The sequence below is a fragment of the Schistocerca serialis genome, chromosome 9 (genome assembly GCF_023864345.2).
Source record: "Schistocerca serialis cubense isolate TAMUIC-IGC-003099 chromosome 9, iqSchSeri2.2, whole genome shotgun sequence".
Lineage (NCBI taxonomy): Eukaryota > Metazoa > Arthropoda > Insecta > Orthoptera > Acrididae > Schistocerca > Schistocerca serialis.
In genome coordinates this window covers 59,955,406-59,970,788 of record NC_064646.1, presented here as the reverse complement: position 1 = coordinate 59,970,788, position 15,383 = coordinate 59,955,406, and the positions used below count along the sequence as shown (strand labels likewise).

The 15,383-nt window shown below is 43.5% G+C and overlaps 1 protein-coding gene across 4 annotated transcripts in view; it reads right to left on the bottom strand.

Annotated features, from left to right (window-relative positions):
* Nucleotides 1-15,383, bottom strand: part of LOC126418646 (putative fatty acyl-CoA reductase CG5065) — a 244,239-nt gene that overhangs the window by 183,163 nt on the left and 45,693 nt on the right. For 3 of the 4 annotated variants that reach the window (XM_050085510.1, XM_050085513.1, XM_050085512.1), the window contains exon 2: nt 2,687-2,843. The exons of the other annotated variant lie outside the window; for it this stretch is intronic. In XM_050085510.1, coding sequence (XP_049941467.1) covers nt 2,687-2,732 — 46 coding nt within the window. In that variant the 5' untranslated portion in view covers nt 2,733-2,843. The remainder of the gene's footprint in view (nt 1-2,686; nt 2,844-15,383) is intronic. 4 annotated transcript variants of the gene reach the window in all.

The window sequence follows — 15,383 nt, the reverse complement described above, 5'->3', positions numbered from 1 at the left end:
TGTTGTAGAATTTTTCTAGTACTAAGCTACATTCACTATGATGAGGAATACTGTTATCCTCAAATATAATCTGCATTAATAATATGTTATTTTCTTTGTAAAGATGTTTATAGTCATTATTAATTCTGTTCTATTTCAATGCTCATGTGTGAAATTAATGTTTCGAAAACTATTCTCATTATTTTATATATTTACTTATGTCATAATTCCTGTAACACTGATGTATATGTCTATTTCTATTCTTTTGTAAAGCCTGTGCCGGCTGGAGTGGCCGTGTGGTTCTGGGCGCTACAGTCTGGAGCCGAGCGACCGCTACGGTCGCAGGTTCGAATCCTGCCTCGGGCATGGACGTGTGTGATGTCCTTAGGTTAGTTAGGTTTAATTAGTTCTAACTTCTAGGCGACTGATGACCTCGTATAGTGCTCAGAGCCATTTGAACCATTTCTAAAGCCTGTATTACTACAAATGTTATCTGTATTATTATGTTCTCATGATGTTTTCTGTATCTCTGTAATTGTATTCTCATGTTATAAAATTGTAATGGACACCAGTTCATCAAATTAAGTAACTTGTAAGCATACATTTCACTGCACGCATTTCTGTTGGTCATAGTATATGCACAATATGTAAAAAAAAAAAAAAAAGGAGGACTGTTAGTGTTTGCACGTGTGGTAATAATTCAGCAAGGGACTGGATAACAGCACTGCTGGCTCTAAGGACATTTCAAAAAAAATCTTTGTGAGTGCACAAATGGTGGTTCATGGACTTGCTATATTGTCCACAAGAGTCTTCGCTGGTGATTGTCCACCTGTACAGTCGCAACGGATGGCTGCTAGCCAGCTCTACAAGGACCACAGTGGGTCTGCTGTGTGATGACCTACCTACCAATATTCTTCAAAACTTCGACTGACTCTGCTGTGGGTTTGCTCTGTTGTGGACCATTACCTGTCTGCATGTCAAGAGTCAGCACTGTCTTTCTGTTGGAAGAACAACACTACTTCTTCAAGACTGCATGGAAATCCACTACTTCCGTGTGTATTGTCTTTTACTGCTCAGACTTTGAGGAAAAAAAACTGCAGTTTTACTGTGATGAATGATCAGGACTGTCTTTATGGACTGTGAGAAAATCTTTGCTTTCGACCAACAGTGTATCAATAAGTGTGTGCATTTGATTCCTTTGTTATTGTAATTATAAAAAAAAATTTCAAATCTGTATTGTCCACTGCCCAAAACAATTTGTAAAATTTTGTTGTGGGAAGCATGGGGGCTTTGTAAGTAGGCTGTTTAGGTTTTTATATTGGTAACGCCATGTAGCAGTCTATATGGAAATCACTGGCTGTGCTGTGTGCAGTCTGTGACTGGTTTGCATTGTTGTTTGCTATTGTAGTGTTGGGCAGCTGGATGTTAACAGCGCATAGCGTTGCGCAGTTGGAGGTGAGCCGCCAGCAGTGGTGGATGTGGGGAGAGAAATGGCGGAGTTGTGAGAGCAGATGATCTGGACGTGTGTCCGTCAGAAAGAGTAAATTTGTAAGACTGGATGTCATGAACTGATATATATATTATGACTTTTGAACACTATTAGGGTAAATAAATTGTTTGTTCTCTATCAAAATCTTTCATTTGCTAACTATGTCTATCAGTAGTTAGTGTCTTCAGTAGTTTGAATCTTTTATTTAGCTGGCAGTAGTGGCGCTCGCTGTATTGCAGTAGTTCGAGTAACGAAGATTTTTGTGAGGTAAGTGATTTGTGAACGGTATAGGTTAATGTTAGTCAGGGTCATTCTTTTGTAGGGATTATTGAAAGTCAGAATGCGTTGCGCTAAAAATATCGTGTGTCAGTTTAAGCACAGTCATGTATAATTGTTCAAAAGCGGATGTTTCAATGCGGCAGGTTGTGCAGCCAGTGTGAGGATAGCTGCGGGTAAACCAATAAATGCGAGAAATTAAAGTTTGCTTTTCCGCTGAAAAAAATCGTTGAAATGGCTCTGAGCACTGTGGGACTTAACATCTGAGTTCATCAGTCCCCTAGAACTTAGAACTACTTAAACCTAACTAACGTAAGAACTTCACACACACCGATGCCCGAGGTAGGATTCGAACCTGCGACCGTAGCAGTCACGTGGTTCCGGCTGAAGTGCCCAGAACCGCTCGGCCACCGCGGCCGGCTTTTTCCGCTGAAACAGTTTTTTTTTTTTTTTTTTTTTTTGGCCGTGAAGAAACCGATCGTGATTTTAGTATTGTCGCCGTTTTCTGGGATACATTGCACATTATGTGGCTGTGGTTATGTTAGGAGATGAGATCGAATTCAGAACTACGAAACGAGTCGTCTTCCGCAGTTCGGTCATCAGTCACTGAAAATCAAATGTCGACAGAGCATCTCGCATTTCTGGCACATTTCGCAGTGGCCCCTTCCAACATCTCTCCGCTTTACTCATCAACAGCATTCGTGAAATGAACCGCCGAGTTCGTGTGTTACCTGCAACCGAGCGGCAGCCTGCAGCTGACGTGGCAATGCTGTACCGGCAAGTGAAACGCGCCAGCTCTCATGTAATTTTAATCGGACATTAGTAGTGCAGTCGACAGCGCCCAGCGTCGTGATGTCTTCATTGCGGCAGCCCCGTCTTGCTTCCACGTGCAGCCGTGCGGCGATTTGTCACTCGTATGTCGAAGCGGCGCATCTGTTTTACCTGAGAGTCCTGACGTCGACTCCAGGGGCACGCCGTGCCTCGTCATCACTGCGGCAGCTGCCGCTGGGTCCCCGTCGCCGACGTGCAGCTACCACGCGCCTGCAGACCCACAGCCAGCTGGACGTGCGTTGCTTCTGTCTCGACGCGTCGTTTCGCACTGCAGTAATCATGAGCAGATACGTTGTCACATTACTCACTACTCTCGATAATACACTACTGGCCATTAAAATTGCTACACCACGAAGATGACGTGCTACAGACGCGAAATTTAACCGACAGGAAGAAGATGCTGTGATATGCAAATGATTAGCTTTTCAGATCATCCACACAAGGTTGGCGCCGGTGGCGACAGCTACAACGTGCTGACATGAGGAACGCTTCCAACCGATTTCTCATACACAAGCAGGAGTTGACCAGCGTTGCCTGGTGAAGCGTCGTTGTGATGCCTCGTGTGAGGAGGAGAAATGCGCACCATCACGTTTCCGACTTTGATAGAGGTCGGACAGTAGCCTATCGCGATTGCGGTTTATCGTTTCGCGACATTGCTGCTCGCGTTGGTCGACATCCAAAGACTGTTGGCAGAATATGGAATCGGTGGGTTCAGGAGGGTAACATGGAACGCCGTGCTGGATCCCAATGGCCTCGTATCACTAGCAATCGAGATGACAAGTATCTTACCGTATGAATGTAATGGATCGTGCAGCCACGTCTCGATCCCTGAGTCAACAGATAGGGACGTTTGCAAGACAACAACCATCTGTACGAACAGTTCAACGACGTTTGCAGCAGCATGGACTATCAGCTCGGAGACCATGGCTGCGGTTACCCTTGACGCTGCATCACAGACGGGAGCGTCTGCGATGGTGTGCTCAGCGACGAACCTGGGTGCACGAATGGCAAAACGTCATTTTTTCGGATGAATCCAGGTTCTGTTTACAGCATCATGATGGTGGCATCCGTGTTTGGTGACATCGCGGTGAACGCACATTGGAAGCGTGTATTCGTCATCGCCATACCGACATATGACCCGGCGTGATGGTATGCGGTGCCATTGGTTACACGTCTCGGTCACCTCTTGTTCGCATTGACGGCACTTTCAACAGTGGACGTTACATTTCAGATGCGTTACGACCCTTGGCTCTACCCTTGATTCGATCCCTGCGAAACCCTACATTTCAGCAGGATAATGCACGACCGCATGTTGCAGGTCCTGCACGGGCGTTTCTGGATACAGAAAACGTTCGACTGCTTCCTTCCTCAGCACATTCTCCAGATCTCACACCAATTGAAAACGTGTGGTCAATGGTGGCCGAGCAACTGGTTCGTCACAATACGCCAGTCACTACTCTTGATGAACTGTGGTATCGTGTTGAAGCTGCATGGGCAGCTGTACCTGTACACGCTATTAAAGCTCTGTTTCACTCAATTCCCAGGCGTATGAAGGCTGTTATTATGGCCAGAGGTGGCTGTTCTGGGTACTGGTTTCTTAGGATCTATGCACCCAAATTGTGTGAAAATGTAATCACATGCCAGTTCTAGTATAATATATTTGTCCAATGAATACCCGTTATCATCTGCATTTCTTCTTGGTGTAGCAATTTTAATGGCCAGTAGTGTAATATTCTCTAGGAAAAAAAGAACCGACTCACAACGAAGGAATGATCAGAATGGGACGGAAATCGGTAGATGTAATGCACATACAGAGACAACCGAATTATTACAATTTGAGATGGCTGATTTATTCAAAGAAAAAGAGCTTCACAAACTGAGCAAGTCAGTAATGCGTATGTCTACCTCTGGTCCTTATTCGAGCAGCTATTCAGCTTTGGAGTTGGTTGATAGAATAGTTGTGCGTCCTCCTAAGCTATATCGCGACAGATTCTGTCCAACTGGCGCGTTAGATTGTCAAAACCTCAAGCTACTTCGAGGGTCCTGCCCACAGCACTCCAAACATTTCCAACTGGGGAGAGATCTGGGGATCTTGCTGGCCAAGGTAGGGTTCAGCAAGCACAAAGACAAGCAGTAGAATCTCTCGCCGCGTGCGGGTGTGTATTATCTTGCTGAAATGCAAGTCCAGGATGGCTTGTCGAGGTGAGCAACATGGGGCGTAGAATATCGTCGACGTACCTCTGTGCTGTAAGGGTGCCGCTGATGACATCTAAAGGGGTCCTGCTATATAGAGAAATGGCACCCCAGACCACCATTTCTGGCTGTCGGGTCATGTGGTGGGTGACAGTAGTAGAATTGTTATCAGTGATGAGTCCAGATTCGAAATGAGCCACGATAAACAGCGAAGGCGTGTCTGGACACGACCTGAACAGCAGCGGGATGACGGTCTGACAGTCGCCTGCCGTACTTTCTACAGCCAGGAGTGATGTCCTGGAGTTCCATTTCTTTTCGTAGCAAAATCCCTTTGCTTGTCATCGGCGGCACCCCTGAACCACTGCGGTACGTCGACGATACTTTACGCCCAGGTTTGGTTCCCTTCATTGCAGGCCACCCTGCGCTTACATTTCAGTAAGATAATGCCCAGCCGCACACGGCGAAAGTTTCTACTGCTTGTCTACGCGGTTGCCAACCCGTATCTTGGCCAGCGAGGTTTGGCGGTTCTTTCGACGATTCAGAATATTTGGAGCGTTAGGGTAGGGCCCTCCATCCAGCTCCGGGTTTTGAAGATTTAACGCGCCAATTGCACAATACGTGTCACGGTGTACCTCGGGAGGACACGTAGCAAGTATCAATACCAAGGCGAATAACTGCTTGCAAGAGGGCCGGAGGTGGGCCAACGCATTATAGACTTTCTCAGTTTGTGAAGCTTTTTCTGTTAAATAAATCACCGAATTTTTCTCAAAGAGTAATCGCTTGTTTATCTGTACGTCTACCGATGTCCGTCAGATAATTCATGCTGTACCCTTTCTTTGTCTTAGAGTTTATTTTAGGAACCAGTTAAACTTCGGTTACACGACAAATCAGTATAATCTAAAGGCCGTAAATTCAATTAAACACCTGGGAATTACAATTATGAACAATTTAAACTGGAAAAAACACAAAGGAAATTTTTTGGGAAAGGCAAACCAATGAATGCGTTTTATTGGCAGGACGCTTAGAAAATGTAACAGATCTACTGAGGAGACTGCCTACGCTACGGCTGTCCGTCCTCTTTTGGAGTACTGCTGGTTCCTTACCAGAGAGGATCAAGGGACTACATCGAGAAAGTTCAAAGAAGAGCAGCACGTTTTGTATTATCGCGGAATAAGAGAGAGAGTGTCATGGACGTGATACAACATTTGGGATGTACACAATTAAAACACAGGCATTTTTCGTTGCGTCGGAATGTTTTCGTGAAATTCCAATCACGAACTTTCTCCTCCGAATACGAAAATATTTTGTTGGCGATCATCATAATAAAACAACGAAAATCAGATCTCGCATGTAAAGATATAGGTGTTCGCTTTTTCCCGGCGCAGTGCGAGAGTGAAGTAATAGTGAATTTTTGTGAAGGTATTTCGATGAATTCTCTGCCAGGGTGTGTGATTAGCAGAGTATACATGTATATGTAGACGTAAGACTTTCATGGTGTAGAATGTAATACTGCAGAATATTTTGCTTTATAATATGAAGGACTGCAAACATGTTAATTAAATCTGTAAGTAGGCTGTTTAGGTTTTCTTATTGGTAACGCCATGTAGTGCTCTGTATGAAAATCACTGGCTGTGCTGTGCGCAGTCTGTGGCTGGTTTGCATTGTTGGAATACTCGCCATTGTAGCGTTGGGCTGCTGGCTGTTACCAGCGCGTAGCATTGCGCAGTTGGAGGTCAGCCGCCAGCAGGGGTGGATGTGGGGAGAGAAATGGTGGAATTTTGAAATTTGTAAGACTGGATGTCATGAACTGCTATATATATTATAACTTTTGATGACTATTAAGGTAAATACATTGTTTGTTCTCTATTAAAATCTTTCATTTGCCAACTATGCCTATCAGTAGTTAGTGCCTTCCGTAGTTTGAATCTTTTATTCAGCTGGCAGTAGTGGCGCTCGCTGTTTTGCAGTAGTTCGAGTAACCAAGATTTTTGTGAGGTAAGTAATTTGTGAAATGTATAGGTTAATGTCAGTCAGGGCCATTCTTCTGTAGGGATTTTTGAAAGTCAGATTGCGTTGGGCCAAAAAATATCGTGTGTCAGTAATTTTTCTAAGGGGACGTTTTAAATCTTCCGTCGGTTCTTGGTAAAACAACATTTTACAGTATTAATTTATTGTGTTAACTGCTTTTCGGCTTACAAGGCCATCATAAGACATTAACTGACTACTGTCGTCAAAGATGTTACAATGTTTGTGAACGACATTGGGAAAGAAGTTCCGCGTCTACACTGAAGCTCAAATGGGCAAAAAATGACAACTTTGACAGTGTGTTGGTAACCAGTTAATTGGTTCGTGTATCATTCTCCATGTTTTACATCTCTTGAAGAACCCTTGTCAATACTACACTACTGGCCATTAAAATTGCTACACCAAGAAGAAATGCAGATGATAAACGGGTATTCATTGGACAAATATATTATACTAGAACTGTCATGTGATTACATTTTCATGCAATTTGGGTGCATAGATCCTGAGAAATCAGTACACAGAACAACCACCTCTGGCCGTAATAACGACCTTGATACCCCTGGGCATTGAGTCAAACAGAGCTTGGATGGCGTGTACAGGTACAGCTAGCTGCCCAGGCAGGTTCAACACGACACCACAGTTCATCAAGAGTAGTGACTGGCGTATTGTGACGAGCCAGTTACTCGGCCGCCATTGACCAGTCATTTTCAATTGGTGAGAGATCTGGAGAATGTGCTGGCCAGGGCAGCAGTCGAACATTTTCTGTATCCAGAAAGACCCGTACAGGACCTATAACATGCGGTCGAGCATAATCCTGCTGAAATGTAGGGTTTCGCAGGGATCGAATGAAGGTTAGAGCCACGGGTCGTAACACATCTGAAATGACGCATCCACTGTTCAAATTGCCGTCAATGGGAACAAGAGGTGACCGATACGTGTAACCAATGGCACCCCATACCATCACGCCAGTTGACACGCCAGTATGGCGATGACGAATACAAGCTTCCCATGTGCGTTCACCGCGATATCGGCAAACAAGGATGCGACCGTCACGATGCTGTAAAAAGAACCTTCATTCATCCGAAAAAATGACGTTTTGCCATTCGTGCACCCAGGTTCGTCGTTGAGTACACCACCGCAGGCGCTCCTGTCTGTTATGCAGCGTCAAGGGAAACCACAGCCACGGTCTTCGAGCTGATAGTCCATACTGCTGCAAACGTCGTCGAACTGTGCGTGCAGATGTTTGTTGTCTTGCAAGCGTCCCCATCTGTTGACTCAGGGATCGAGACGGGGCTACACGATCCGCTACAGCCATGCGGATAAGATGCCTGTCATCTCGACTGCTAGTGATACGAGGTCGTTGGGATCCAGCACGGCGTTCCGTATTACCCTCCTGAACCCACCGATTCCATATTCTGCTAACAGTCATTGGATCTCGACCAACGCGAGCAGCAATGTCGCGATACGATAAACCGCAATCGCGATAGGCTACAATCCGACCTTTATCAAAGTCGGAAACGTGGTGGTACGCATTTCTCCTCCTTACACTTGGCATCACTACCACGTTTCACCAGGCAACGCCTGTCAACTGCTGTTTGTGTATGAGAAATCGGTTGGAAACTTTCCTCATGTCAGCACGTTGTAGGTATCGCCACCGGTGCCAACCTTGTGTGAATGTATAAAAAGCTAATCATTTGCATATCACAGCATGTTCTTAGTGTCGGTTAAATTTGGAGTCTGTAGCACGTAATCTCCGTGGTGTAGCAATTTTAATGGCCTGCAGTGTAATTTTATTTTATTTGTTGGTTTTGTTTATTAATATAAACTATTATATAGGCATGATTTTCCAGTTTTGTGTTAAAGTTTTTTCTTCTTTACTCCCTTTATTTATTGTTCATCATTTTACTTTCTACATTGCATTACCACCATACTGTCAAAGATGTCGTTTATTGTGCGTTTGTGCTTCAATCTAGGCGTGTAACCCTTTTCCAATGTCGTTTTTCAAACGTTGTAACTTCTTTGACGACAGTAGTCAGTTAATGTCTGATGATGGCCTTGTAAGACGAAAACTGGTTAATACAATAAAATAGCATTGTGGAACAAAGACAAATGAGCTATTTTCATTTATTACATTGTTCTGCATTCTGATTCGTTAAGACAAGTAGTTTTGTAGGCTGAACATTTAATGGGTAATGACATGAACAAATTGTAAACAGCGTTATTTACAAGTGCATGATTTCAAGAATTACTTTTAAGTTGATTTCTGATATCCATTATTCATCCTTAGTTTATTATTGGGCTGCGCAGTATGATGAAAATTCTGTAGATTTTTTTATGTTACTTGTTTAGATGATTATGGGGGGACTTGTGACTAGCAACATGTGGTTGACAACCATTGTGGATCAAAGCTGCTCATGGCATTTTCTTTCACTCCACTTTCGTGCTAGGATCCACGCTGTTTCTTTCATTTATCCTAGTAGCTCTAGTTCTCTGGACCCCAATGAGAGTAGATCCCCCCCTCCCTTCCCCACCCCCTTCAACAGATGTGAGGAATTTACAGCCTGATCCTCCCTTCTTTGTGCTATCCCGTGGACAGAGTGTACCAAAACAATCTGTATGCCCAGAAAATGGTGCGGAAATTTAAACCTTGATGGGAGCGAATTTTTGTTTCTAGACTCTCAAAGGCAGGCCACAAACCAATAAGTTTCTCAATCTCTTCTGTCTATCAGATCAATAACGCGATTAGGCGACATTAGGTCTCTGGTGCATCTGCAGGTGTCTGGTGGAATTAGCACCGCTAGAATGCTGTGTTGTGAGACGAAAGCATTAAACTTTCCCTGCCTTATTTGTAGTAATTTCTTTTTCTGGGACGCTTATTATCCCAGAAGGTAAAAACAGACAGTAAAAGAATCACTATTAGTGATATTCTTATAACTCTAGTAACTCTACTTCCTGTTATGTAGGCAAAGCAGGCAGAATGTCCCAGACCCGGTTCCAAGAAATTATGAATGTTTTCTAATGGAATCATTTTGAAAATCCTCAACACCAAGCATGTCATTAATGGTATAAAAATAACCTGCCAGTTCTACACGTGCGTCCTAATGGCGAGAACCCGTATCTGCTGAAACAAACTGAAATACACCTGCGCAGGGTTAAAAGGAAAAACAAAATCAAATCTATGCTAAATGAAGAATCTGAACTTGCTACCCACAATTTTTCGTAATTTCAAAGACTTATCCTTAACATAATAGCTGGTATCGATGTAAAGACTTTTTCCTAATGGCATACGTCGTAAAGTTGTAACTGTTATAGAAATACACTGAAGAGCCAAAGAAACTAATACACCTGCCTAATATCGTGTAGGGCCCTAACCAGCACGCAGAAGTGGCGCAACACGACATAGCATGGACTCGACTAATGTCTGAAGTAGTGCTGGAGGGAATTGAGAATTGAGACCATGAATCCCGCAGGGCTGTCCATAAATCCGTAAGAGTACGAGGAGGTGGAGATCTCTTCTGAACAGCACGTTGCAAGGCATCCGAGATAAGCTCAACAATGTTCGTGTCTGGGGAATTTGGTGGCCGTCGAAAGTGTTTAAACTGAGAAGAAAGCCACTGTGTAGCACTTATGGACATGTGAGGTGTCGCATTGTCCTGCTGGAATTGCCCACGTCCATCAGAATGAACAATGAATGCAGGAGATGGTGCAGGATACTTATGTACGTGTCACCTGTCAGAGCCTATCTAGACGTATAATGTGTCCCATATCATTCAAACTGCACACACCACCACGCAGCCTCCACCATCTTCAACAGTCCCCTGCTGACATGCAGGGTCTACATCTATATCTACATCTACATCCATACTCCGCAAGCCACCTGACTGTGTGTGGCAGAGGGTACCTTGAGTACCTCTATCGGTTCTCCCTTCTATACCAGTCTCGTATTGTTCGTGGGAAGAAAGATTGTCGGTATGTCTCCGTGTGGGCTCTAATCTTTCTGATTTTATCCTCATGGTCTCTTCGCGAGATATACGTAGGAGGGAGCAATATACTGCTTGACGCCTCGATGAAGGTTGTTGTTGTTGTGATCTTCAGTCCTGAGACTGGTTGATGCAGCTCTCCATGCTACTCTATCCTGTGCAAGCTTCTTCATCTCCCAGTACGTACTGCAGCCTACATCCTTCTGAATCTGCTTAGTGTATTCATCTCATGGTCTCCATCTACGATTTTTACCCTCCACGCTGCTCTCCAATACTAAATTGGTGATCCCTTGATGCCTCAGAATATGCCCTACCAACCGATCCCTTCTTCTGGTCAAGTTGTGCCACAAACTTCTCTTCTCCCCAATCCTATTCAATACTTCCTCATTAGTTATGTGATCTACGCATCTAATCTTCAGCATTCTTCTGTAGCACCACATTTCGAAAGCTTCTGTTCTCTTCTTGTCCAAACTATTTATTATCCATGTTTCACTTCCATACATGGCTACACTCCATACAAACACTTTCAGAAATGACTTCCTGGCACTTAAATCTATACTCGATGTTAACAAATTTCTCTTCTTCAGAAACGCTTTCCTTGCCATTATTAGTCTACATTTTATATCCTCTCTACTTCGACCATCATCAGCTATTTTGCTCCCCAAATAGCAAAACTCCTTTACTACTTTAAGTGTCTCATTTCCTAATCTAATTCCCTCAGCATCACCCGACTTAATTCGACTACATTCGATTATCCTCGTTTAGCTTTGGTTTACGTTCATCTTATATCCTCCTTTCAAGACGCTATCCATTCCGTTCAACTGCTCCTCCAAGTCCTTTGATGTCTCTGACAGAATTACAATGTCATCGGCGAACCTCAAAGTTTTTATTTCTTCTCCATGGATTTTAATGCCTACTCCGAATTTTTCTTTTGTTTCATTTACTGATTGCTCAATATACAGATTGAATAACATCGGGGAGAGGCTACAACCCTGTCTCACTCCCTTCCCAACAACTACTTCCCTTTCATGTCCCTCGACTCTTATAACTGCCATCTGGTTTCTGTACAAATTGTAAATAGCCTTTCTCTCCCTGTATTTTACCCCTGCTACCTTTAGAATTTGAAAGAGAGTATTCCAGTCAACATTGTCAAAAGCTTTCTCTAAGTCTACAAATGCTAGAAACGTAGGTTTGACTTTCCTTAATCTTTCTTCTAAGATAAGTCGTAAGGTCAGTATTGCCTCACGTGTTCCCATATTTCTACGGAACCCAAACTGATCTTCCCCGAGGTCGGCTTCTACTAGTTTTTCCATTCGTCTGTAAAGAATTCGTGTTAGTATTTTGCAGCTGTGGCTTATTAAACTGATTATTCGGTAATTTTCGCATCTGCCAACACCTGCTTTCTTTGGGATTGGAATTATTATATTCTTCTTGAAGTCTGAGAGTATTTCGCCTGTTTCATACATCTTGCTCACCAGATGGTGGAGTTTTGTCAGGACTGGCTCTCCCAAGGCCGTCAGTAGTTCCAATGGAATGTTGTCTACTCCGGGGCCCTTGTTTCGACTCAGGTCTTTCAGTGCTCTGTCAAGGACTTCTCGCAGTATCGTATCTCCCATTTCATCTTCATCTACATCCTCTTCCATTTCCATAATATTGTCCTCAAGTACATCGCCCTTGTATAGACTCTCTATACTCCTTCCACCTTTCTGCTTTCCCATCTGAGCTCTTGATGTTCATACAAGTGGTTCTCTTATGTCCAAAGGTCTCTTTAATTTTCCTGTAGGCAGTATCTATCTTACCCCTAGTGAGATAAGCCTCTACATCCTTACATTTGTCGTCTAGCCTGGCCTGCTTAGCCATTTTGCACTTCCTGTCGATCTCATTTTTGAGACGTTTGTATTCCTTTTTGCCTGCTTCATTTACTGCATTTTTATATTTTCTCCTTTCATCAATTAAATTCAATATTTCTTCCGTTACCCAAGGATTTCTACTAGCCCTCGTCTTTCTACCTATTTGGTCCTCTGCTGCCTTCACTACTTCATCCCTCAAAGCTACCCATTCTTCTTCTACGTATTTCTTTCCCCCATTCCTGTCAATTGTTCCCTTATGCTATCCTTGGAACTCTGTGCAACCTCTGGTTCTTTCAGTTTATCCAGGTTCCATCTCCTTAAGTTCCCACCTTTTTGCAGTTTGTTCAGTTTTAATCTACAGGTCATAACCAATAGATTGTGGTCAGAGTCCACATCTGCCCCTGGAAATGTCTTACAATTTAAAACCTGGTTCATAAATCTCTGTCTTACCATTATATAATCTATCTGATACCTTTTAGTATCTCCAGGGTTCTTCCATGTATACAACCTTCTTTCATGATGAAGGTATGTGAAGGTATGTTCTCGAAACTTCAACAAAAGCCCGTACCGAGCTACTGAGCGTCTCTCCTGCAGAGTCTTCCACTGGAGTTTATCTATCATCTCCGTAACGCTTTCGCGATTACTAAATGATCCTGTAACGAAGCGAGCTCCTCCCCGTTGGATCTTCTCTATCTCTTCTATCAACCCTATCTGGTACAAATCCCACACTGGTGAGCAGTATTCAAGCAGTGGCGAACAAGTGTACTGTAGCCTACTTCCTTCGTTTTCGGACTGCATTTCCTTAGGATTTTTCCAATGAATCTCAGTCTGGCATCTGCTTTACCGACGATTAATTTTATACGGTCATTCCATTTTAAATCACTCCTAATTCCTACTCCCAGTTAATTTATAGAATTAACTGCTTCCGGTTTCTGACCTCCTATATTGTAGCTAAATGATAAAGGATCTTTCTTTCTATGAATTCGCAGCACATTACGCTTGTCTACATTGAGATTCAATTGCAATTCCCTGCACCATGCGTCAATTCGTTGCTGAGCCTCCCGCATTTCAGTACAATTTTCTATTGTTACAACCTCTCGATATACTACAGCATCATCCGCAAAAAGCCTCAGTGAACTTCCGATGTTATCCACAAGGTAACTGATATATTTTGCCCTACGACACTCCCCTGTGGCACACCTGAAACGACGCTTACTTCGGAAGACTTCTCTCCATTGAGAATGACATGCCGCGTTCTGTTATCTTGCAACTCTTCAATCCAATCACACAATTGGTCAGATAGTCCATATGCTCTTACTTTATTGATTAAACGACTGTGGGGAACTGTATCAAACGCCTTGCGGAAGTCAAGAAACACGGCATCTACCTGGGAACCCGTGTCTATGGCCCTCTGACTCTCGTGGACGAATAGCGCGAGCTAGGTTTCACATGATCGTCTTTTTCGAAATCCATGCTGATTCCTGCAGATTAGATTTCTAGTTTCCAGAAAAGTCATTATACTCGAACACAATACGTGTTCCAAAATTCTACAACTGATCGACCTTAGAGATATAGGTCCATAGTTCTGTACATCTGTTCGACGTTCCTCCTTAAAAATGGGGATGACCTGCGCCCTTTTCCAATCTTTTGGAACGCTACGCTCTTCTAGAGACCTACGGTACACCGCTGCAACAAAGGGGGCAAGTTCCTTCGCGTAATCTGTGTAAAACCGAACTGGTATCCCATCAGGTCCAGCGGCCTTTCCTCTTTTAAGGGATATTAGTTGTTTTTCTATCCCTCTGACATATATTTCGATATCTACCATTTGGTCATCTGTGTGACAGTCTACAGAAGGAACTACAGTGCAGTCTTCCTCTGTGAAACAGCTTTGGAAAAAGACATTTAGTATTTCGGCCTTTAGTCTGTCACCCTCTGTTTAAGTACCATTTTGGTCACAGAGTGTCTGGATACTTTGTTTTGATCCAGCTACCGCTTTGACATAAGACCAAAATTTCTTAGGATTCATCAGGTTGCCTCCATACCCGGACACGCCCATCCGCTCGATGCAATTTGAAACGAGACTCGTTCGACAACGCAACATGTTTCCAGTCATCAAAAGTCCAATATCAGTGCTAACGAGCCCAGGCGAGGCGTAAAGTTTTGTGTCATGCAGTCATCAAGGGTACAAGAGTGGGCCTTCGGCTCTGAAAGCCCATATCGATGTTTCGTTGAATACTTCACATGCTGACACTTGTTGATGGCCCAGTATTGAAATCGGCAGCAATTTGTGGAAGGGTTGCAGTTCTGTCACATCGAACGATTCTCTTCATTCGTCGTTTGTCCCGTTCTTACAGGATCTTTTTCCGGCCGCAACGGTGATTTGATATTTTACCGTATTCCTGGTAATCACGGTACACTCATGAAACGGTCGTACGGAAGAATACTTCATCGCTATCTCAGAGATGATGTGTCCCATCGCTCGTGCGCCGACTATAACATCAAGTTCATACTTAAATCTTGATAAACTGCCACTGTAGCAGCAGTAACCGATACAAACACTGCGCCTGGTGCCTGTTGTCTTGTACTGGCGTTGTCTATATACCATTTTGCGTATCTCTGTATTTGAATACGCATGCCTATACCAGTTTCTTTGGCACTTCAGTGTATAAACATATTGAGTATCTTTTACATCGAAACGAAGGCACATCGGTGGTTAACGTTCGGTGTATCATATCTGTGAAATGTTTTCATCTATACATA